The 26,231-nt window shown below is 44.0% G+C and overlaps 1 protein-coding gene across 7 annotated transcripts in view; it reads left to right on the forward strand.

Moving 5' to 3' along the window:
• The window catches only part of LOC133342866 (protein furry homolog-like), a 138,631-nt gene extending 113,163 nt beyond the window's left edge, over positions 1-25,468 (forward strand). For 3 of the 7 annotated variants that reach the window (XM_061552215.1, XM_061552217.1, XM_061552218.1), the window contains 11 exons: positions 2,374-2,571; positions 2,907-2,999; positions 7,196-7,395; positions 8,107-8,290; positions 9,190-9,339; positions 10,735-10,833; positions 11,906-11,998; positions 13,315-13,332; positions 14,547-14,657; positions 16,332-16,567; positions 19,264-25,468. In XM_061552215.1, coding sequence (XP_061408199.1) covers positions 2,374-2,571; positions 2,907-2,999; positions 7,196-7,395; positions 8,107-8,290; positions 9,190-9,339; positions 10,735-10,833; positions 11,906-11,998; positions 13,315-13,332; positions 14,547-14,657; positions 16,332-16,567; positions 19,264-19,522 — 1,641 coding nt within the window. In that variant the 3' untranslated portion in view covers positions 19,523-25,468. Of the gene's footprint in view, positions 1-2,373; positions 2,572-2,906; positions 3,864-7,195; positions 7,396-8,106; positions 8,291-9,189; positions 9,340-10,734; positions 10,834-11,905; positions 11,999-13,314; positions 13,333-14,461; positions 14,658-16,331; positions 16,568-19,263 lie in introns of those variants that run through there. The other 4 variants (XM_061552220.1, XM_061552216.1, XM_061552219.1 and 1 more) reach the window with 4 other exon arrangements.
• Positions 25,469-26,231: the final 763 nt, after the last annotated feature.

Raw genomic sequence — 26,231 nt, forward strand, 5'->3', positions numbered from 1 at the left:
GTGCTTTTTAGACCAGACTCAAAATGTTTATAGCCTCTTCTGTATAGTTTAATTTAGTTACATTTTCTCAGTGCCATTCAACTTATGTATCCCGATGTCTTTCTGACTACGGCCAGTGATCATACTTTGGATGCACCGGCTCCTGTCATGAGAAAGTGGAATGTTGGCGACTGAGCATCAAGAATCAGACGACCACTCTCCCACTGTTTGTGCAAGGAAACACTTTGGCTTACTTTTGCTTCGTTCGATGCCCACATTAAAAGTAGGTTATGAATCACAATATGTATTTATACTGGAGGAATTCGATGAGCTATAAAGCTCTTTTGCACAGATGTCTAGTAGTTTTCACAGACGAATGCCATAGCACGGGTGGGGCGGGGCGGCTGTAGGCGCAAAGCATCCCGCTCGCAGACCCCGCGGCGATCCTGCCCGTCCCGAAAAGCCTGGTCGCGGCACACCGCCATGCGAGTTGGCCAGCCTTGGGTTGTAATGCATAGAAATTCCACCATTGCTTATGTGCCGGTCAAACATGCATTGCACGGGAAGAATTCTTGAAAGCCACAGCAAGGAATGGAGCAAGTCAGAATGACGGGGGACTAAACTACTCTCACAGTCGATAGGACGTTCCCACCCACACTCGCTGTCAGATTGAAACCATCTTCACGATGCATATGAAGGCAAGCATGTTTGCAGCGTTATTTACCCGCAAACGCACTGGGATAGCCCTGGCAATCTCTCACCTGTGCGTGCTACATACTCGGTTTGATTTATCCAACGACGGTGTTTTCTACCAGATTCCACTTGTGGTATTTCTTTAACAAGGCGTGCTGGCCTGTTGCTGCCAACCTGTCGAGTCATATAGATTATTTTAAGCCACGTTTCCCAATATTTTACGGTCTCCATGCTTGAATAAGCATTGAATAATGTTCATCTCCATTGAATAATTTCATCTCCATAGGTGGCCTTTAGCCAATGATGGAAATTACATACCGAAGGCGTGATCATCGATGATTATGAGTGAATTTGCAGGGACCAAATTATAGAACAAACAGAGAGAAATTTATATGGGAAGTCAAACATTATTTGAAGCCTATAATTCAAGGCAGTGAAATGGACTTTAACGAAAAGTACTCTTCTAGATACTTAGATTGTATCTATACTTGTGTGTGTAGTCTTATTTTTATGCGCAGCACTTTGAGATACTTCTACATGAAAGGTGCTTTCTTATTATTATAGATACAGTTAGCCACAGGATGTCTGCTACGGCAGAAACACGCTCTGACAGAGCTTTGAAAGAAATGTTGGAACAATTATATTTTGGTAGGTGAAATAATTCATTTCATTGCAGCTGCAACTGAACAAAAAAGTTGCACTAATATAATAAGAGATTTGATCCAAGAGGGAATGGTGCACGACGACGACGATGACGACGACGATGATCATGACGATGACCTGGGAACATTTGTTGAGGGACATGAGCAGGATTCAGTTTCTCAAAGAATTGGATGTCTTTCGTACTTCCTCGTTGTGGTCAATGCTCGGTTCCATTTGGGCCGTTTGTTTCACTTCCTCGTTTCCGTAATAACGCGGTCCCTTCTCTCCTCGCTCCCGCTGACTTGCAGGAGCTGCAGGTAAGCTCACGTTTCGGTCAGCCGTCTAGTCGCAAGTGATGCATGCTTTCTGCCGAGTTGCGTTTGTCAAAGTGCATCTGTCACGCTGTCCCCCGCCCCCCCCCCGTGTTATGTTAACTGCCTCCGCGCTTTCAAGGTTGGTTCGTGACGTCACCATACACGTTAATTAGATGCAGTCCACGGCCACAAGCGTTGGCGAGTGACGTGCTTGCCATTGAATCGGTTTTACACTGTCAGGCGTTCAAGTAATGTTGATTTACTTAACCACACCATTAGTCTACAGTAAAGAGTAGGTCATGGCATGGTGGTTAAAGGTAAAGGTGCAGCCCTGCATTATATTGCTGAAGCCACTGCTTTGTGAAGTGGAAGGGCCTTCACTAGAGGGATCGCTAGAGAGCCCCTCTATGGCGTATTTTGGCCTAGTTCTTCTACTCGAGGCAAAAGTCTTGTAGAAGGAGGGAGTACTCACACTTTACCCCACCACATGTGACCTACTGATCGACTGTCATTGTGGTATCATGGTGACAAAGGGGTAGCAAGACCAAAATGTACGTATGTATGATGAACTTGTTTCGCACCATACGTAGCAAACCGTGATAATCTGAGGTGGCATTTTTTTCCGCTTTATCAATGTAAATAGTTGTTATTGTTGTGATTACAATTAATGAGGGCCCACCCCTCCCCCGCCAGTGCCCTCTCACCGTCGCGTTTCTGCCCTTTGCGCCCTTTGACTCGGCCGCAGGGCGAGAGCGTTGACAACTTCAACTGGGGCGTGCGGCGGCGCTCGCTCGACAGCATCGGCAAGGACGGGCCGCCCGCTGCCCAGGAGTCCAACTTCGCGGGCTCCACGCCCAGCCTGCACCGCCTCAACCCCGACGACACAGACGAGTCGAGCGAGGAGGATCAGCTGACCGTCAGCCAGATCCTCACCCAGTCGCAGGTGCGTGGCACTCGCAGAGAGAGGGCCTTGTTGTTTTTGTCGCGCTCGATTTTGCTCGAATCATCGGTGCTTCAGGGGGCTCTTCCGAGGTGGATGACGGACCAATAAGTGGTGGCTGTGACAATGTGAACCTTTTGACTTCTACTATTATCTACTTTGGACAGAATTGTTATTCCATAGAAAACCTTTTTTTTTGCAGTTTATGGAGGCACAATGTCTGGTGCTTGGAACAAATAAACATGGCTCTTTACCCTTTGGGTCTTTCGGTAAAAAAAGCGCCTGCCCCCACGGGTTGCACGGCACTCACCCCATCATGTCTGCTTTGTGCTTCACAGTTGGCGCATGACTTGCCCGGAGAGGACGTCTTTTATACTCAGCAAACAGATGCACAGAGCAGCGATCTTGTGGCTAGCCTGCTTGGGCATGAGGTGGGCGATCAGTGGGTTGGATAGCTTTCTGCTTCGGCCTCTATAAACTCATTACCCTATCCCTTCCTATCTGTGTTTGTCTGTTTGTGTAAATTCTCTTCTGTGTATAAACACGCTCCTTTTTGGGTGTTCAGGGCTGTGCATTTGGGAAGCTTTGCAGATGAAATTTTGATTTGCTTTTCTTTTGCATAATCTAGGATGCATTTTTCATTATAATCTGTGAATATTACGTGTGACGTGGGGAGTCCCTTAAATTGCCTTCAACCTGCATGCTGGAAAAACTTGAATTCTGCACAGCTTTTTTTTGCGCACTCTAGGCTGTTCCAATTATGAAATTCGTAATTTGTTAAAATATGTACGTATCAAATTGACTGAAATGTGACACATTTTAGTGTAAATGTAATAATCACCATTGCATTGTGCCAAAAGCAATGTTTTTAATTAATGTTGCCAATTGTATTTTGAAGTAATATATCTGTTATTAGGTGTTAAACAAATATGCCATGGAGCCAAAACATATAGCCATGCGCCTTTAATTCACCCTCGGCTGTTTCAAAATAACCCAATCATATCTTCAGACTTTGGTCTCTGGGATATATATTTTTTGTATGCATGCAAACCCCATGCATAAAGGGCCTAGAATGAGGGTCGATCAAAAGCTATTGCCTACCTCTTGATTTTCCCTCGGGTGGTGGTTCTTTGTAATCGATACAAATCTTGCATAACTCTGAGCTTGCATGATTGGTGCAAAAAAAAAGCTAGCCAGCTGCATTTGCAAACGAACCTCTAATCGACCCAATGAAGACCTGAAGCTACAGAATTTTTCTCCAAAACCTGCAACTTTCAACGAAGCCCTCTGTAAAGGTTGGTATCGTTTAATCCACGCCATTTTTGCTTCTTTCAGTGCTGCCCAGATACATTTTCGGAGTTGCATGCTCAAACAAAATTGGAATCGAACTGGGAGCTTGCATGACTCGGCATAAAATGATTGGGTTGTTGTCTATTTTTATTTACCCTTTTAAAATTGGCACAGATTGTACACGTTGAAGCTTTAAAGTGCTAACGAAATTCTATGTTTTATTCAGCGACGTACTGTCAAATATAGGGTGGCTGAATGGCCTAGCAGTTGGCATGCGAGCCAATTGAGTCCGTTTGCATGGATATGCTATTTTTATTTCTGCAACTGCCCATCAATTTGTGGAGGAATGAGCACAGTAGTCTTCTGTTACGGAAGCTGCCTACGGTCATTCACCATGAGGTCACCATGTGCCATAAATTCTAAATGGGGGGAGAAAAAAAACTCCATTTCTTCCTGCCCTATCAAGCTATAGGTTGACGTTCCTCTCTGTCAGCAGCCCTTGGGAAGTGGTGGAAATTCCACATTATCATGACATGGGCCAGTCTATCCATAGGTTGCCTGTAGTTGGCTTCCACGAAAATGGTGCTCATATAATTAGCACCAGAGTTTGAATGAGTCGGATCCACTGCGGGTTTGCACTCACAATCTTCTAATTGTGAATCAAGGACATTTGCCAAAATGCCACCCAGCCCAATTAATTGTAATTGATTGATATCAAAATAAACTAAATATGATAGAAATATAGCATGCGAGCTTACAGGCTTATTTTAATCTTCTCTTTCTTTAAAGCTTTCTGTGTGATAAATGAGGCAGTGCCTGTTTAACGTTTCGGATATTCGAGCTGGGTTAAGGAAAGATAAAGTGTTTGTGTATGTCTGTTTCTTTGCTTTGTGAGTAATGCAAGCAAGCCTAGAATTGTGCATCGATTGCGGTGCTCTTGTTTTCAAAGCTTGTTTGTACGCATGGCACACATTGCAAGTGTGGGGCATAGCGTTGGTGCAACAGCACTGCCTTTGTGTGTAGTGTGTGGGTGTGCCCTCATTAATCAAGAGGATCTTCAGTAGTCTTCTTGGTTCTTTCGGTAAAGTCACGTAGAAGGGAAGTAATAAAATAATAAAAATAAAACATAATAAAATAAAATAATTCTCACGACGTTTCGGCTACAACGCAAGCAGCCGTCTTCAGGTGAAGAATGAGACACTACCAAGCTAGGAGCTTATATATAAGCTGCGTTGGCGTTGGAAGAGCGCCTTAACAAAAAGAATGTGCATATGAAGAGGAATTTAGCATATTCATGGAAATGCGTAGGAGGTGGGTGGGGGGGTTTCAAAGTCATATTATGCCCATGCATTATGCAGGATCAGCAGCACCAAGGGGGGGTGCAGGGATTAGCAGTAACAAAGGAAAGGAATGTTAATGATATGTAGCTGCAGTTACTCAACAACCACGTAGAAAACTAAAGTATAAACTACATAAAAAACTAAAGTATAAACTGCATAGCACCATCAGTATACTTACTATACTCTACAATAAGCTGAGTTACTAACAGCAAGTAATACATTACAATTCTTCAGTAGCTCGCTGTTCAAAAACACGGGCTTGCAATCGGATGGTTACATGTTCAAATCCTACTCGGGTGTATACTTGGTCCATCCCTCTAAGCTCATGAAATGAGTGCCAATTTGTGGGAAGTAAACATTAACTTTTAATATTCTATGATTCTTTCGGTAAAGTCACGTAGATATAAAAAATAATAACAATAAAATAATAAAAATAAAGTAATTAAAAATATCACGACGTTTTGATCGCAACACAAGTGGTCGTCATCAGGAACAGGGAGGTTAGCCTCTGAGGGAAAGCTGTTTATAAAGGTTTAGAGATGGGCGGGGCAGCTAATATTAATGTAGGAGATGGCCCCGACACCGGCAGTAGGTCTCCACCAATCAAAGAGCTGTTTATAAAGGTTTAGAGATGGGCGGGGCAGCTAATGTTAATGTAGGAGAAGGCTCCGACACCGGCAGAAGGTCTACACCAATCAAAGCATTGCACCTCGCTCCACACACCCACACTGCTGACGTGGAGGTTGACAAGAAAACACAAATCAAGTCATGACCCAAAGTGGTTGATGACATCTTTACAATGATTGCTTAGTCTATAACTTTTAATTTACACAACTGGCTCAGGGCTACCTATGGGGATTAGTACGAGCCTATGCTCATTTGGGCAGAAAGACAATTTTATTTCCTCGACCTCACCCTGGGATAACTTTCCCTAAGGGAATACTTGGCGTAGAAGCATAAACTGATCTCGAGCACCATGTTGTGCACAGTCAACATTGGTCATGTGTTGGAGAGATGGGCCCCTGCCATAGGATTCAAAGAATTTCCACTGGCCACCTTTTTGTGACCAACAAAGATGAGTGAAATCCCTTTTTTCTCATTTGAGCGGGGAGACAGTTTGACTTTTTTTAAATCCTTTATATTAAGATCGCATGCTTGCTTGCTTGCGTGCTTGCTTGCTTGCTTACGACCGTGCAAATCTTTCGGTCGTTTTTTAACCCACTTCCCGTGATCCAATCGAGCTGACATTTTCCACACAGACTCGTTGTGACAGACAATTAATGTTCGTGAAAAAAAAAAAATTTACACTTTTTAGGCAAATTTTTTTTATTTTACATTTATTCTAATAGAACTCATTCATGGCTTTGGCTGAACGTCACAGTATAGGAGCCCAGAGCGTAACCCCTCCACAGGCCGTGGCGGAGTAGCGCAGTTGGTAGCGCCCTCGCTTCCCATGCCAAAGGTCGCGGGATCGATCCCCGCGTCCTCCACAGGCGAATATATTTTAAATCCTTTATATTAAGTTCGCTTGCTTGCTTAGGACCGTGCAAATCTTTCGCTCGTTTTTTAACCCACTTCCCGTGATCCAATCGAGCTGACATTTTCCACACATACTCGTTGTGTGTGACAATTAATTTTCGTGAAAATTTTTGTTCCAAAATTTTACACTGTTTAGGGAAAACAAATTAAATATTTAATTACCAATTGCTTAATACTGGCAGACAATCATCTGACCCATAGATTGCAGCCATCTCAAGCCAGAGGACGAGAGGACTCTAGCCGCCACGCATATAAAGGATTTAGAGTGAAAAACTTAGTTTTTACGGGTTTACTTGTTTCAACTGAATTGGCATTAACGGATAGCTAGGAGAGGGATGGCGACAATGGTCATGTTTGTACGTACGTTGAACTTCTTTCACGCCGTACGTGCTAATCGGAGGTGCGGCGGGGGGGGGGAATCGAACGAACTAATTAAACGCGGAACCTCTTGACCGCAGGCGGCCTGCGACGACGCCTGCGATAGTGCCCAGCGGGAGGAGCAAGCCGTGGACAGCGAGGAGTCCCTCACCGCCCAGCCCACCGTCTTCTTCCTGTGCGACGGCCATCCCGCTGACGACATTACCGACAACCTCCTCGCCTCCCCCCACTCCGACGACGGCCGCGATGACGACGATGAAAGCCAGTCGGTGCAGTGGAAGTGAGTGCACGCGGCTGTCATGTTTGGCTGCTATGGTCTGGAATTCCACACAAATCTCTCATTGTTCTCTACACCAATCCCCCCCCCCCTCTCTCTCTATTTAAGGCCTCGACATAGAGGCACTGTCTCTCTGTTGGTCTCTGTGTTATCTCTCTCTGCTTGTGTGTATGTCTATGTGTCTCCATGTCTGTGTTTTCTCAAATTTAGCAATCTTTGGAAGAACGTAATCAACCAGGTAGGGTGTTGACTGTTGTGTTAGCCGACTCTCTGTGTTGTATTGCATTATATTTCCAAGTTTACTATGTTTGTTTTCTCATTCATTCTTACCTGATGGCGGTTGCTTGTGTTGCAATCGAAACGTTGTATTCTATTATTATTGAATTAATTTTCTTTCTACTTGACTTTACTGAAAGAACCAAAAAGTAGTGTTACTCATGTGAAGTGTGAGAGGTGGCATTCGCACACCACCATTATGTAACCGTCACATTTATCTCTCCTCCTTTATGGTAATTTTCTTTAAACCACATGTGCTCGTAATTCGCATGTTCCACTATCAGGCTCTCCCCCTCTGACATAAACCTTGCTTGAGTCACGTTGCTTCAGCGAGATCGTTCAGACGTGAAACCGATTTCATGTGTGTATACTCTCCCCCCCCACACCACCCTGGCCTTCCCTGCTTCCTCTTAAAACCCGTCGCGATCGCTCCACCAGTGAGCCCGAGCCAGCCTCACCGCCGCCACCTGCTCCGTTCTTCTCGGCGATCCTTGCCGCGTTTTGCCCGGCGCCGTGCGACGACGCCGAGGGGACGTGGCGCCGCCACCTGGCCCAGCTCATGGCCGACGCTGATGGCTCCTGCGCCGTCTACACCTTCCTCGTCTTCTCGGCCCTCTTCCAGGTGTCCACATCGTCCCCCCCCCCCGCCCCCATCAGCACCGCCATCACAAAGCCGTGAGGAGGATTATGGTTGCCACCTCGAAGGTGACAAAAACGTCACATGTTCGTCGTAAAGATTTTTTGGGTTAGATCGCGTAAATTTAAATGTGCCATTATATTTACGTGTTCTGACCCAAAAAATATTAATAATATCAGTCGCGAAAGTCTCTGTGTTAAATTGACTGTCACATATATATTGTTTAAAGAATAATATCTTACAATACCGGTAGAGGGTAGAACTGCATGTGCACGCATTGTCTCCAGTGGTGCTGTTGTTACGCAATTGACAAAATACGGGATGGCCAATTTCCTTGGAACACTTATACATATCCCAGAAAAGCGACTTCAAAGAGGGGATGATAATGGGAAGATCAGGGCAAGTGGCAACCAATTCTAGGATGCCATAATTGTGTTGCCGACGCAGTTCTGTAATGATTAAAAAACTAAACACATGAAATATGAATGGCTAATGTGTTGGTTATGTGTGCCTGTGCACAACCATCAACGCGCTGTTACGTTTGTCTTAGTTTATTGCCATCTTTTATGTTAAAACATATGACACTATTACAACTCTGGAGTAAATTGTAACCTATACATAATCTAAATGCAGAAACATCGTGACGCAGTGGCAGTCTTATTCCACGCAGTAATCATCCTAGCATTTGGGAGACATTTAACGCAACGTACATTTTTCAGTTGCCCCTAAAGCGCAGTGGTTCTTAACCTGGGGGGTGCAAGATGCCGTTGCTGAGAACCAAAGGGGTGCAGTAAAGGTTAAGAACCACTGCCTTAAAAGGACAGTTTTGCAATTATTGAAACGTCCCTTCCCCCACCCTGTTCCATTTACCGTGTGGTGTGCAGAGCATTCAGAGCAAGTTTTGCCTGCTGACCAACGACGTGGCCGGTTACCTGGGTGAGGGGCTGAATGGGATCGGCTCAAAGTTCACGAGTTCCCTGGAAGTTCTGCTCTCCTGTGCGGAGTGCCCCACGGTGTTTGTCGACGCCGAGACGGTGAGCTAGCGGCCGCCCTCGCGTGCGTTTCCCTCTCACTCTCTGTCTCTGCTGCCCTGTCCATCCACCCGCTCGGCTGTGGGGAGCGGTGGTGTGTATGCTTGTGTGTGTGCGTGCGTATATGTACGTTGTGGGGGAGCGGCAGTGTCATGGTTAGTGTGCGTTGCGCTACAAACCCAGCAACCTGGGTTTGATTCCCGCTCACGGCCAACACCAGTGACGATTATCTGAACCAGTCATAGGCCTCTCCTCGGTCGACTCAACCTCAAATTAGTACCTCGTGCAGTGTGTAAACATCGCCACTCGGGAAACAGAGGTAGCCGGGCGTGGTGTTGGCCACCCACCCCCTCGTGTGCCATATCAGCCTTCATAGGTGCTCATGAACAGTACTTGCTCCTAAAGTCTGTTAAGGCTTCATGGGGGATATTTGTCTTTACCCCCTCCATCCACCCGCACAGCTGATGTCTGCTTCTGCTGTGTGTATGTCTATTATTAGTTTTCGAACGGGTGTTCTTAAAAACCTTCCTTCAAAATATATCCTGAAGCAGAAGATTAGTGCTGGATACAAACACATTTGCAAACGTGATTTGTAACTTTGATCCTTACCACCTATGTATCGATAGTTACATTTTAATGTGCCACACTCCAGTCCAGTATTTGCGAGTCGTTCTGACTGTCATATTCTGCAGATGTTTTCCCATCCAACCTTTTCACATATCTGCCTGTACCTCCCGAGTCCTAGGATTCTCTTGCCGCACAGGCTTGTTGTTTTACTGTATTTGGGGCACCACGGTGGCGAGATGTTAACTACTACCTCTCCTGGCATACAGGGGTTTGTGGGTTCGATCCTGATCCAGACGCCTTTATATTTGGAGTTTGCATGTCCTCTCTGTGGTCACGTGGATTTTTTTTCGGATCCTCTGGTTTTCCACTCCGATTAGCTATCATTTGTGGCCAGGTCACTTCTGAAAAAGAGCTATATAGCTTAGTGGGCTTTACCTGGTAAAATAAAAAATTTAGTTTGTACCTGATTCAAAATTTAAGATTGCAGGTCTCAGAAAGATGGTAATGAATCTCACATAAATCTCAGAGTATTATAAAATGTACATCATATGTAGGTATTTTGGATGCGTGTATGTGAGTAATGTGTGTTCACATATCAGGGTTTGGTTGTACCATTCGCTTGTGTAGTCAGTGGCCACTTATTTATGTCACTATTTCAATACCGGCACCAACATTTACAGCTTCTCCCATTACACACTTCTAATTGTGTCTCCTGCAAAATTAGGCCTAATTCAGATTCCTACTTTGTGATCCTTGATGGTACTTTTCTGATTCGTTTGGATAAAAACACGTGAATGAGATGTTATGTCCCGTGCTGTGCCTGCCTCTTAGCTGGTGTCCTGTAATCTGCTGGAGAAGCTGAAGTTCAGTGTTCTTGAGCTGCAGGAACACCTCGACACATACAACAACCGGCGGGACACCACCAAGCAGGTGCGTGCACGGAGGGAGGTGCCTTTTAAAAATGCATTGTGCCATGCACCAGACCCCTGACAGTGCTTTGCCATTCCATTTCCACCCTCCCCACCGCCCTCCCACCCCTATTCTGCCTTTCCCCTCCCCCTCTACCCCGACTCGCTAAAAAATAGTTCAGCCCAGAGTGCCAATTTGATGCGGGAAAGCACAGGTGGTGTACAATGCAGAGATTCGGCACAATGTGCTTGATTGGTATGGATGTAAATGTACGTGTCAAAGAAAAAATGAGTGTATAACAACACACCACATCACATTGTGCTGGGAAGTATTTTCGTCTGGGCTGTGTACATTATAAGCCACACTTGCACCAGCGGCATCTCTAAATTAAAACTGAACATTTTAAAAATATTTTTTTAGGTAAGGCCCACTGAGCTTATAAAGCTTTTTTTCATAAGGGACCTGGCCACAAATGATAGGTCAACAAAGTGGCTTATCATGCGGACATTTATAGCAGCCAAATACTCGAAAGTTTCTAAATGTGGAGGGGAAAACCGAAGAACCCGGAGAAAAATCCGCATGACCACGGGGAGAGAGAGACATGCAAACTCCAAATATACAACAGGCGTCAGGCTCGGGATCAAACCCACGATCTCCTGTAAACCAGGCGAGGTATTTGACATATTGTCACCATGGTACCCATGCTCAAACCAGCGCTTAAAAAATGCATGGGGAATATATATTTTTTTCTCCAATTGGCTACCCTCCTCCCCGCTCCCCACCCTACTTAACCAGAATATGTGCCCTCCTCGTGTGAATAAAATTCCCTGTCGGGAGAGTCGCTAGCCCAGAGGACACAACCCTCAGATGGCCCCCACACTTCCCCCCCCCCCTCCCTGCTGAGTGGTCTCTCCCCTGTAACTGTCGGATATGCAATGGGTCCAAAAAAAGGTACATGGGGGAAACAAAATCCAAAAGTATAAATGAAAGCCTACATTTTGACTTGGATGTCTCCACGCTGTGCCAAGAAGACACTGCCATCTCTAATTGGACGCCTCCTGTTGCTACATTTCCCCCCCCCCGTCTCCCGCAGTGGCTGGAAGAGTGTCGGAGAACATTCCCTTCAGAGGAGGCCATGCACCCAGAGATGTTGATGCAGCACCAAAGGAGCTCCCTGGATGAAAAGGTAAGGCGGTTGTGGCAAGATTGGATAATTGCGTGCAATTGCCCAATTCCCTTCGGCACACAGCAGCAACAATTGTTTTCATTGTACAATTGTGATAATGAAATTATGAAGCTATAAAAATACAAATGTTCTCAGGCAATGGTTGAAGATGAGGATATGCAAGTACCAAGGGTAGTGAGTCCCAACCTTTTTTGCTTGTTATGCATCCCCTACCTGACCTCTCAACACTCGGTGTACCCCTGCCAGCATATCGGTATATATACTTAAACAAACCAAGTGGTTTATTTTCTATTTATTATTTGTATACTTCAAATAATTGACACGTCAACACATTCTACACTCAACACGTACGACGTAAAAAACCTGAACAACGATTAGCTAATCCCACGCAACAGATTAGGATTTGCGAGTGCACGCACGTGGAGTGGCACGGCCGAGTGACCCCTTGCGTGACCGCCGAGAAACATCCCGGCGGGCGCCTGTATATCCCCCCTTGGGGGGCTCGCGCACCACGGGTTGGGAACCGCTGTGGACTAGTCGACTTGTGGGTATTTAACACGTAGGCTTTCGCGACCTATATTATTCATAACAAAAGTTATTTTGGGTTGGATCTTGTAAATATAAACGTGTTGTTGACCCACCACCACCCCGACACATCCAATTACAAAAGGTTTGTCACTTAAACAAAACCGGTTGTGTGTTGGGGAGTGAAATGTTGTGGGTTTACTCACCAGTAAACTCACAGCGTTTTACTGACTGGTCACCGGGCTTCTAATCGAGTGTGTTAGCCACTGTGCACTGCCATTCCACCCTTTGCATTTAATAAAAAGGTTCAGTATAGCCGACAAGGGGATATTCACATGCATGTTTATTTGTCATGAGTATGGGATTGTAAGTTCCCGTTGCTCCACAATCTCAGCAATTTCTGTAACATAAATTATTCCACGCTCTTTAGCCTGAAAACTAAATTCAAGTGCTGTGTATGTGTTAATCAATGGGCTGAGTGTACCCTTTATGAAATTAACTTTCTTCTCATTAAAACGTGGCTGGGAATGTTTTTTTTTTAGATTGGTAAGATTGTTTAAAATAGTTATGGGCTTAATGCATCCATTTGTACAAAATGTACCTTAAATATGAACTCACCCATGCATGCTGTCCAACACAATTAAACCTTCTGAAAGTCATTACTGTGTGTACACACACTCACACACGCGTGTGTGCGTGTTTTTGCATCTCTAACCACTACTCATTCACGTGTCTGTGTGCATTTCTTTCTGTGTGTCCTCTTCCTTTTTCCTACTTTCCTGCCTGCTTAGCAAATGGAAACACTAGCAGTAAGTTGCTGATGATAACACCTCCTCCGTTCAATCTGCAGTCCAAACACGTGTCCACATTTGCTCATCGTTCCAAATCAACGTAACACTCGTTCACACGCACCCTGTCGTGCGTGTGCTCTCGGATGGGATGGGAATATTTGTGCATGAATTCTCGCTCTATTCCAGCGCGAGCGTATACCAATCGCAGCCACAGTCTTTGTGTCTCACTTTGCTTTCTCTTTCTCTTATGCATTTATGTTCTGTTGCTCACGCATTATATTTGTATTCAAATCCTAGTCGGGGGTCGATCCAGGAAAGTGTTCCTCCTGCCTTGATACAATGACTTGTGGAAGTCAACAGTGGTTGTCCTATGGAGAGGCTGGCCCAGGTCATTGGAATGTGAAATGTTTACGATTTGCTCAGGGCCTCCAGTGACTTCACTTGACACTTCAGTTTGTGTGGAATGATGTGTAAATGATTCACCAATAATAAAATTGTTTTCTCTCTCCTTCCTGTTTCTGAATCTCTCCCACAATCCTCTGCTCTCATCCTACTCCTGTCATCGTGCATCAAAAAACCAAACTCCCTACCTGTTTGTATCGCTCACTCAAACTCCATCATCAACTCCTCACCATTCCTGAACCTGCTTCCTTACATCCCTCTATCTCCTACTCGGAAACCTCCTTTGCTTATCTGTTTTTCGATTTTATTATTAATCTTCTATTGCTTCTATTGTTTCGTCTTTCTTTGTCCTCTGAATCATCTGTGTTTTATTTTCTTATTCATCTCCAATTGCCTTATTCAATTTATTCCGTTATTTAATATTTCTCTATTGTCTTATTCGATCTCCGATTGCAATCGTCCATCTCAATCTATCTTCTCGCATTGTCTTATCCACGTTACACTTTCTCCTCCATTATTTTCTCTCTCTCTCTATCCATCACCCCAACTATCCTCTCACTTGGCACCTACTTGCTCCCTCCTCATCCAACTCCTCCTTGCCACCACACACAACCCTAAACATCTCTCCCACTACGATTCTCCACTCCCATCGACTCTCTCGCCCGCATCGCCTCTGCCTGCCTCTCTGGACCCCACTGCCCCTTCACTCCTGGCCCCTGGTCTCGCCATCTTTGCCTCCATCCCGGCATCCCTCCCCCCTGGACCCCCGCGACCGCCGTGCGTCCCTGCTCGCTCCGCGGCCGCTGTTGCCCACGGCCGGGCACGCCCAGCGTCTCGAGCTCTCTCGCCGCCTCTACAAGCTGCACTTCCAGCTGCTGCTGCTCTTCCAGGCTTACTGCAAGCTCATCAGCCAAGTGGAAGCCGTGCGGTCGTTACCCTCGGTAATGCGCGGCGACCTACGCTCGGTTTGTTTTTAGAAGCACCGAGGAGCGTGCGCCGTCCACTGGGCGATGTGGCGCAGCCCTCTCTGGTGTGTGTGCGTTTTGTTGTTGTTGTGGGGCGCGGTAGTGTAGCGGTTAGCATGTGCACTGCTGTACGAATCGGTCAAACCCGGGTTCGATTCCCGCTCATGGCCAACACCAATGACGGTTATCTGAACTGGTCCTGGACCTCCCCTAGGTCGAATCAGCCTCAAATCAGTACTTAGTGCGATGTGTAAAAACATTTCCACGAGGGAGATAGACAGCCAGGCAAGGTGCTCGCCACTCACCTCCCTCGTGTGCCATTCGTGCCTTCTAAGGTGCTCGCTAATAGAACTTGCCCCAACAGTCTGTTGAGTTTATACCCCCCCTTTTTGGCCCTTCTCTCCCGATACTTTCCATTCATTGGCTACCACATTCTGATGAGCCCCCCCCCCTCTCCTCCCCCCTCAACTCGCTTTTAAGGGATTACATCTTGAATCATTGCCTCACTTGATGCAGCTGATCTGGCTGTGACTGTCCCACCTGATGACGGAGACTTGTGTTGCCTCCGAAACGTCGTGATCTTTATTTTTATTTTATTATTTTATTAATTTTGATGTTTTACCTACGTGACTTTACCGAAAACACCTAAGAATATTTATACTGGGGGGTTTTTGTCTTTGTGTTTTTTTTGGGTCGTACCTTAGTGCCATTCAAGACGACGGTCCCGATTGTTTCGCTCCATGTGCTCGGAGCTTCTTCGGAAACCGACGTACACGACATGTCACTCAGGAACTGAAGAAGCTCCCAGCTAATGGAACAAATGTCTTGCCGATTTCTACGTGTGTGTGTGTGCACGTTTAACTTATTTGGCATCGTACATAGCCAACCGTGATAATTGGAGGTGTGGTGGAAGGACAACAAACTAAGTGCAAAAAGCTATTGTATAAAAAATAGTTTTCACTCTAGATTTTAAAGTGCATCGCTCCCAGTGGCTTCCAAATATCGGAAGGAAGAATGTTACAGACGGCCGCAGAATCGCATCTGAAAGCGCGCGATGCGGTGACCGTCTTTGTTCAATTGTTAGCCACAAGCTGCTGCGAGAGCTTGCGGGTCGCTCCGCATCCATCTACAAAGTCAATGTAACACTCGCGAAAGTCAGAGTGAGCAGTCAGAGCATCTGCATAGATTAGTAATCTGTCTGGATTTTTGCCCTGATGATGCGTAATGTTGTTTTTAGCGCAACGTCACATGTCTCATTGATACATTTGGGTTGTGAGGATTGTTTTTCAACTCAACGGTGAGCTGCACGGTTTCTAATATCACGGATATGGCCAGATCATTTCGTGGCCTGACCAAAAGCTCAATTCTAATTTAAAATATCGGCTGCAAAACCTACTTGTTATGTTCTTCTACATTTACGTGGTGAGCAGACCATTGTTCAGTCAAATCAATCTATTTTTCATTAACACTATTCTGGCACAAATCTGTCCCAAAAGGCACCATCACAGTTTAACAAAAGAAAATGTAATCAAGTTGTTGCTGTGAGTTGGTTGTTGTATGCAAGCGATACAGAGACATGTTTTGAGGTTGCGTCATTCTGGCCTCAATAGGGGTTCATTGGGGCTAAACTTCTGTTGTTTGTCCTGCCAGCTGCTCGACATGTCCGAGGAGATGGAGAGGCTGAGGGTGGGCTTGCGGGCGGCCTCCGTGAGCCAAACAGGAGAGGCAGATGGGGAGAGCCGAGCGGAGAGCGGAGACCAGGGGGCCGAGGCTCCACAGCAGCCGGAGGGGTCCTGCAGCTGCCCCGAGGCGGCCATCCAGTGCCTGATCGAGTGCCTAAAAAACTGGGAACTTAAAAGGTCCCTGGTCCTCACTCAGTCCTTCAGGTGATGCAACCCGTCCTTTCTGGCATTCAAATGGAACGAACGCCGTTGCCTTTTGACCAAATCACCTGGAATGTACCTGACCTTGTCGGATGTCAGAAGCTAAGCAAGGTGTGAGTCTGGATTGTGCTTGGATGATGTGAATGGACCCCACCGTGTTATCTGGGTAACAGAGCGTAGTGCAGTAAAATCCATTCTTACTCTTTGGTTCTTTTGGTAAAGTCACGTAGGTATAAAATAAAACAAAATAAATTAAACCACGACGTTTCGGGCGCAACGCAAGCGTCCGTCATCAGGTTGGACAACCATAGCAAGAAACACTTCAGCAATTGTTTCTTGCTGTGGTTGTCCCACCTGATGACGGACGCTTGTGTTGCGCCCGAAACGTCGTGAATTAATTTATTTTATTTTATATCTACGTGACTTTACGGAAAGAACCAAAGAGTATGGATCCCTGCAGTCACGAAAACTTTAAATCTAGATTAAAATCCATTCTCGTCCTCGCATTATGTGCCCCCCATCCTCCCCACCTTCAGCAACCTGGACTGTTCAGCTTGGTGAAGTATGGTAGAATAACTCACACTGCCCAGTCGATTGACAAGAGTGGCTGTACACATACGTATATCCATCGTCTTCATAACTTTAAAGAAATATGTGTAATGTTGCTCTTCTCGGTATGACGTTAATCAAATGTGTATTGCTGCGAACTTTAGATTGGAGCAGCAAATGGATTTTGGTGAAGATATGTTTAATGAGTGTGTGTTGCGTTGTTAAATCCTGCTTGTGCGCTCTTTTCTATTCATCCGTGTAACTGTTCAGAGCCCAAAAAACTAATTTCACAATGTTTTGTGACTCGAAAATTGCATCTGTCACAGCATGCGCTTGTTCTTATGCCAGTGAAAAGGACAAAAAAACCACAATGCCATTTGTGTGAAAGGATTGATACCGTTACTGACATTTTTGTTCTCAAAAAAAAGTTGACGTATATATTTGTCGTATCTTGCAATTATATATTTAAATGAAGCTTGTGTTCACGTGTTTTATGTTGTTTTATAACAGAAAGATAAATGACAAAGTAATGATTCAGGTGGTCGTTATTCGTTGCTAACAGATATATTGTATTTGTCAATTGCTTGAAATAGCTTTGTGTGAAATATAAATCTATAGGTGGCCTCTATAAGCCCAAGATCGAAAGTCCACGTATCTTTGGTAGGGGTCAATCTCTCTGTAGGACAATTCATGTTGATTTCCCAAAGGTAGTGCTCATCGAAACCGCAGAGCGATTGTTCTGAACTAAAAACGTATTTGCCTAAATGGTAACTTAATTATGGCTATTTTATTCAATGTGCACACATTTGACAATCACATCAGCCCACACAAGTTAATCAAACTAGAACATATTTCATGGAAGTCAACAGATTTCCTGTTGCAAGACTTCAAATATCGAATATGGAAGTACTACTTTGTGATCAGAGACCAAAAGAAATTAGATCAGCACAATGATTGATTAAATGTGTCGTAGCCCTCCACCACCCGACATGGCCATTCAGTAAAAAATGTGTCACGTTTACAAAAGTCAAAGAGTTCACTACTTTAGCCCACCGGTGTGTTGAAGAGTGAATCCACAACATTTACAATTTTTGAGTACGACGTTTCACTGGTAATTACATCCAGCATCATCGGGCAATTTGCCAGAATAGTGAAGCCCTCCACCTGCTCCCGGTCTTAAATAGAGCAGCAGCAGGGTGACGTCATTTAACCCATTCAGGTGCAGTGATTTGTAAATGAGTCACTCTTCAACACGCCGGTGGGCTAAAGTAGTGAACTATTTTGTCTTTGTCAACGTGACACTTTTTTACTGATTGGCCGTGTCGGGTGATGGGAGGGCTACGACACATTTATAAATAACGCGATCTAACCCAAAAACGTTTATTATGAATAATATTGGTCGCAAAAGCCTACGTGTATTATGCATTGTTTTAGAGCGTTATGGATAAAAGGTTAAAGGTCACACACTGCTGCTGAGAGAATGTTTCCTACTCTTCCATGCTCGCCAGACATCTATGAAGAGTGAACAGCATTGTGGGAATAGAATTACGGGTAACAATTTATGTCAACAGACCGACATTCTCTGTCTGCACATACCCTTACAAATAACACATTTTTGTTAGTTATTAAACATGTCAGCTGTATGTGGAGACACTGAACAGAGATGTTTGTATACATATATACAGGGTGGCTCAAAAGTCAGGACACAGGATTTTTATATTTATTTTAACAAATGCACAAATTTACTTCCATTCACATGAATGCATGCATTTTCTGTAGATTTTTTTATGATTCCAGATGTAATCTTTGACCATTGATCAATTTTGTTTCGTCTCAATGCATTCAGGGTTCTTGGTCGAGTTTTGTCAACGACGGATTTGATATAACCCCATGGGACAAAGACAAATCGATATTAACCATGATGATAGATGCAATCTGAACTTAAATAATAAACTAAAAATTTTTATTCCAGTGTTAAAATTAACTAAATAACCCCGTGGGCTCTGACTTTCGGGGGCCACACTGTAGATATACTTGTCAAATTAATTTCACAAATTGGTAAATTATTAAGCGATTGCGTAAGTAACGCAATTGAATGCACCAAAAACATCTTTCCTCCTCCCCCCCCCACCTCACCGTGCTTGCAACAGGTCTACGTGGCCCGATGACATATTCGGCCGCTCGGAGGATGACATGGTGCGGACGCTGCTCAACATCTACTTCCGGCACCAGACGCTTGGCCAGACGGGGGCGCTCGCCGTGGTGGGCTCCAACCACGACCTCACGATGGCGTGCACCAAGCTCACCGCCATCAACCTGCAGCTGAGCCAGGCTCTCCAGCAAGCTCAGGCTCTTGGCTGTCTCATCGGCCCCTCGGGAAACAAGCAGATCCTGAGCACCAGCTTCTGAGAATCTTCCGCTTCGGCCCGTGTGTTGCGGCGGGGAGTAACACGTTAGTTGTTTAACGTAAATTCGTTACTCCCAAGGCGGGCAGCGATGATCCCATGGCCATTCTGATCCCGTGGCTGGATGCTCCCAGGGTTTGAGGTCCAGGCTGGAAGGCGACATTGGGGGGCACCCTTATTAATTGGCAACATAAAATACAGGTTCGTTGGTGAGGTCATCTTATGTGTGAGGCCTGGGATAAATAGCCCCCCCCCCCCCCCCCCCACCTTCTGTTGCAGTCCTGATCCAATGCTCTTGCTCTCTTTTCAGTTTTTTTTATTCAGCATGTACGAGTTGCTTTCTTTTATGATTACTTTAATTTTTGAGAATTTTAAAATGCCTAAACCTCCTAAAAAGGGGGAAATTATTTGTCGGCAGTTTGAGGATAATGTGGAGGACAGCAGAAGCCAATTCATGTGGGTTATACCACAACGAGCTTACATTTGCGGTTTAGTGCCACACTTTCTGAGGTGAACGAAGTCTCTCTACGAGCATTGGGCAATGCTCATCACTGTTGGAGACCTTCAGCCATTGGTGGAAATTACACATTTCTATGACGGGAGGCAGTCTTGATATAGGACAAACCACTGTTGACTTCCCAATACTTGGTGGTCAGTATTTATCGACCCAGAGAGGTATTGGGCTAACTCAACCCCTGACCGAGATTTTAACTTCGCACCCTTCCAATTGTGAGTCAATCGTTTCAACCACAGAGCCCACCGAGATTAACGTCTTCAGTGTCCGACGAACCTACTGTACGTTCAGCCACAGTAATCGTGGAAGTAATCGGCTTCTCAGATTACATTACAGATATACCGCATGTTTGCATTAATAACATTGCTCAATTAGACACCGATTTATTTTCACATGTAACCCACGTGTGTGGTATGCACACCTGCACTTGTGTGTATGTGCATGATTGCGTAAGCAGGTCTGCTCTTTTTTTTTTATGGTGTATAGGTTTTTTGGGGAGGGAGGTGCGTGAAGTTGGTACATTTACAGGAAACCGCATGCACGGCACGTTGCAGGAAAACCCTGCTGAAATTGAATAATTATGCTTTAATCATGGAATAAGTAAACAGATTTGCATCGAATCATCGAAATCTGTATTTAGACTGCAGGAGGAATCCGATGAGCTATGAAGCTCTTTTTCACAAATGTCCAGTATGGGTGGGTCAGCAAGTTAGAACTCTCTCATTCAACCAAACAAATTAGGTGTTTCCAGACACACATTGACACTGGCACTCAGCATAAGGACGTTCTGAAAGTTACGGTAATACAGCTTAGAGGAGGGTTGCAAATAGTTAACGACTCGTATTAGTGGTGTTGTTATAACTTGAGCATCATGTTGGCACAAGCAAGCACTTGATGCGCAGTGGGAGAGCATTAAAGGGAAAACTCCGTCTGTTTTATTTTGAGTCCACAGCACCTCGTTCTCTGATCACCACGCATCGATTCATTCAAATTTGTATTTTTTTTACGATTCAATTGAATTGTGATAATTTTAAAATTACGTCTAAATCTAAAAAAAAGGAGGGTTAGGGGTAATGACGGTGGAAGTCATCCTTCACCGAAATTAATATTCTGCCGCAGAGTAATGATTGGTTCACGTTATCGGAAATGTTTAGTCATTTGCAAATGTACAATGTTAATAACAAGATCCTCCACAGAGACCAGGGTCCTACTAAGGCTGACAACTGCGCACGGGCTGGTGCGACCGGCAACTGATATTTAGACACTGCGTTGAAGGCTACTTTTTAAGGCTTAGGCAACCTAGTAAACATCCATGATCCACGCAAATAACACTTGCGACCCTTATACACGGCCGGGAATCGGACAAAGGTCACCAGGATCGTAGTGCAGTTAACCACCACACCACCACCACTTGTCACATCTACACATATATTCATAGTATGTGTGTGTATATATATGTGTATGTATGTATACTTGTATATGTACACCCAAGTGTAGACTATATATATACCTAAATGCACACGTGTGTTACATTATATGCATATGTTGTGTTGTAGCTTTACACAAAAAAGAGCTCTAATCAAATACTGTACGAATTTAAAGCGCAATGTTTCCTCTTGGTCTTGCGAGTGATGATGTGGTTTTGTAATCACTGAACTTAACCCTCTGTTATACTCTTCCGTGCAAAACTGCCCACGTGCCCAAGGCGTCAATTACTCGCACATCGTGCTCATTGTGAATGATGCATTGACGGAACCACCAGGATGGCGAAAGCCGTGGTCGTGTAACCCTTGCATGCAGTGCTTCATTTATGACTGTGGTGACCAGATGCGTAATGCTTTTCCAGGCCGTACTGCTGCAGCATTTGTACCAAAAGTTCAGCGGCGATGATGCTTCAACTGAGACGATACTAAATGCGTGTAAATATATACATGTATATATGTGCGTGTGTTTATACGTGTATCTGTGTTCAAGTATGCACAGTAGATTGTTTTATATATATACTTGCATATAACTATTACTCGGGCCTAATACATTGCACAGAATGCACCCCCTTTGCCCAGCATCCCAAGATACACCAAAGTGGATACACTGTACTTTAATTACCCCCCCAAAAAATGATAACACATTTCCCACCAATATTCAGTTGTGCAGTCAAACAAAGAGCGTAATTTCTGCGCAAGTCGTTTCGCTTCCTCTCGCCGTGTGTCGATGTAACCACATTTCACGCCGTCTCTCTCTCGCTGCTTTTAAACGATTCAAAGCCACCTTCATCACGGTCACGGAACTTTTATTTTGTGACATTTCAATGTTTTTGCTCTCCTGCCCCAACTCCCCCACAAAAAAAATGCCGATTGGTGTCAAGAGAAGTCAACATTTTACAACAATCATAACGCGATGCACAAGTCACCATGCATATTTAACTTTTTGGAAAATCAAAATAGATTATGATTAATACGCTTTTTGATATAAAATATCTTGGGGAGAGGGGGGGGGGATAAGGGTTCTTTGTTGTATGCCTCTTTTTTGTTGCACGAATTTGTTTTGTTTTTGAGTCACATCTCTTTAAGTGGCTCCCTGATAGTTTTCTGGTTGCTTGCTTGTGAAATCAATGGTTTCGAAGGCTGATGTGTTGTCGGTGATGCCTACAGAACAATTCCTTACAGCATAGAATATTCATGGTAAAGAGTGTGGTTATGATTGGAATGTTTAGATTTTTTGCATGATCTTCGAGACTACTCTAAAAATCACGAGCTGCTTGTTATCACACTGTATTATATAAGGGCTATAAAACAATTACACTTAACTGATGCTTAAGGTATTTGAGGCATTGTGGCGATAAATTCCTTGCGCACAAAATTTGGTGCTTTAAAAACATTTGGAAAACAACTCTGTATTTAGTGCTTGCTGTCTTGAAATAGTTTTAGGCCTAAATGAGGTTGTGTAAGCATACACATGTGAGCTGCATACGTGCCACAAAACAATAGTGGAAGTACTATCACGTCTTGATGTATTGTATATTTAGAATGTCTTCAGGTTACAGGGTGCCCTATACATCTAAAAAAAACTGCTTATCTTATACGGAGCGTAGTGTTCGTATACGCACGTGTACGCTTATGTGTATGCATGTGTTTGTGCATTTGCGTGCGTGCGTTAATCCGTGCATGTGCGTGTGGTTGTGGGCTAAAGGTTGCCGCGACGTTAGGTTAAGGAGGCAGGCTAAGGAGGCCGAGTGCGTCCCCCCAATTGATGGTTTAAATACTCCGTCGTTACATGCCTCGCTCGAGTCATCGTAGAGATAAGCCAATTATTTTACTCTTTAAAAAGCCGGGTCGCACGGCCAGCACCACCAGAATTGAGGCTGAGACATTGTGTACTCTTTTCTCCAGCGCAATTTGCCACTGAATTAGTTGAAGCGCTGGCCCGCTTTTTCATGTCCATGCTCAGAAAACTCTTAATTGATGGAATGTGGGGACACGATGTTATAATTCAAATTGAGTAAATAATGACATTTAGCGAAGGCATGCCTAGGAAATCATTTCTACTGCAATTGCCATTCTACACTGTTCACTTGTGATATGATTCATCAATGCAAAAAGGGATTATTTATGTTGAAGCTAGTATATATAAAATTGCTATGAATCGCTTTTAAGGCAGTGGTAGATTTGGCAAAACAAGACTGCCCACAGAGGCTATATATTTTTTGCAATGTTTGTTTTTCAAGCATGTGTTTTTTTAGTTGTATTGTTTAGGTCGCCAGGCTACTATGTTATGCAGTGGTCTCTTGACTCCGCAAATGCATGTGGCCAACATTTTTAAAGCATTGCTGAATGTACTATTGGGACGCGAACTTTTTATAGATCTGGATTCTCATAGCTTGCCATCGGTATCTTGTGATGATCCAATGTGTGTTTTTGCTGTTGCTTTTAAATAACGATAGCAATTATTTAAACAATCAAGGCAATTCAGAATATGTATTTATACTGGAGGAATCCGGTGAGCCTATATGGCTCTTTTTCACAGTTGTCAATTAGGGCCTCCGTGGTCCAAATAACACTTGGTAGTGCTCGTATCCATTGGCGCCGGTGCTGCAAGTGGTGGAATTTCCCCATCGTGTTGGACACCGGTATCTGAATGAAACAATCACTGTTGACTTCCAACAAAGTGGTACTTTATAGTCCCCAGATGGATAAGTGGCTGAATTTATATAGAATCACGATTTGAGCTTACATCATTGAGAATCGTGTTCTCTAATAATAAACTACAATTACTGCATTAATATATGTGTATGTACCACTTATGAGCAATATTGCAAGTATTTGTTCACGCTGGTTTAGCTTAAAACTCAAGAGGGAGGCTGCATGAGGGAGCAACTGGTGATCCTTGTTTTTCATAATTTAATACTTGCAGTCACTGTAAAATGTGTGCTTTTAGAGAGGATAATGATCTACGGGTTGATAGATGTCACAGGACATATAATATCCACTGAAAAGCACACTACACATTGCTGTTGCCCATGTTTCTGTAAATAAAAAACGCATCAGTTGTCCATTTAATTTAAAGCTCCACATCGTTACAATAGTACCGCCCAATGACAATTGAATGTAATAGTTACTAACAAAATATCGTGAACAATCAAGTTTCAAATATTAATTGATACTATCATGCAATCAGCTGAGAATCCAGGTCTGTATAATTTTGTGTTCATTGTGAAGGCACAACAAAGTTGCTCTGCACTGGATAAAAACATATGCACAATTTTGTTTTAAATGTTTTGAAAGTAGTTCTTCTGGATTTAATGTTCTACATCTATAATCAAAAGTGGATTATTTAACTTCACCAATAACTCTGTATGTAATGAACCAGCGAACACCTTAACAGATCCTAAGCAAAGTGCAGCATCCAATAGAACTAAAACTCTTATTGAGTGCTAATATGTACAGAGATATATTATAACCTAGCCAGCTTCATTCAGATATCTGTCAGTTTGTAGTTATATTTTCTCTCCCTTTTTATTTAAAAACTAATTAATTTTATCTTGTAGATTCTCGCCGAGGGGTTTTTAAATGCTGTTGTGTTCGATAGGCTAGATGAAGCAGACCTCATTTGCACTACTGAAGGCCTTGGCATGCGTTGTGTCCAATTTATAAGCGTGTTTGTGTCGTGAACTCATGTCAGTGGAATGCAGGTCTATCATAACGAAAACATTTAATTAAAAAAATAAGCAAATGTTCTGTAAGTATACAAGAATATATACCGCCTTACAAGTATGATTCCTTGCATAAAAGGAGGAAACGCAACTGTAACTAAGTTAAAACACTGTACATATTTTGAAACGTGTATAAACAATAAGGGAGGAGCTGTCATTGTTTTTTTTCTCTCTCTGTAAAATCTGTAATGTGAAAATACAAAAGAATAAAAACTTATTTCAATTCATCGCAAGTCTTTCCCCGTGGCTTTTCTCACCAAAGAGGGCGAACTGCTCTGTAATATTCAACGGCTGGTATGCTGCAAGCTCAAAGACGACACTCGGAAAACACTTGACATTTCATACTAAGGACGCTTCCCAACCTACGATTACACTTACGTCGTTGCATGCAGTGCAACGTCGCATATCGCAAATCCGTCCAGCTGACCGATGAGCCCACCCTCACCGGGTGCGCCATTATTTGTGCGCGGTTATCTTCCGTAGATTATATTATCCCACTCTCTCCAGTAGCTCTGTGATATCCACTTCTGTGTAGGCTGTGCTCTCCCATGAATGGTCGTAACTGTTCTTGCTGGAGACTCAAATAAATTCTGAATCTCGTGAAATGGTCCTGATAATGCAATCACCAGCATACAAACATTGATGGGGGGGGGGGGGGGTTGTAAATATATAAAGGTTTGTTTTTAAAGACCCAAGAACGTGGTGGGTGTCTTCCTGCATTTTCTGTTTGCACATAGTCACAGTCACTTTAAGATGTTTTCTTGTTCAAGTTTTTGTTTGTTGCAGTTGCACCCGATTCAAGAGCCGAATAGCTCACGGGGCTATACCAAATAACTGAAACTGGACATTCGATGAGGGCACTCACGTTCGCTTTGTTCCAGACACTGGAAAATGGGACCTGGGCAATGGACAAGCTCGGTGTTTCCTGAGGTGGAATGAAACGTTTGTTTTCCCATGTGTTCTGTCGTTACTTTTTTTTTTAACACGCGC

The sequence above is a fragment of the Lethenteron reissneri genome, chromosome 16 (genome assembly GCF_015708825.2).
Source record: "Lethenteron reissneri isolate LAM-NWPU_2019-01 chromosome 16, ASM1570882v1, whole genome shotgun sequence".
In the NCBI taxonomy this organism is placed as follows: Eukaryota; Metazoa; Chordata; class Hyperoartia; order Petromyzontiformes; family Petromyzontidae; genus Lethenteron; species Lethenteron reissneri.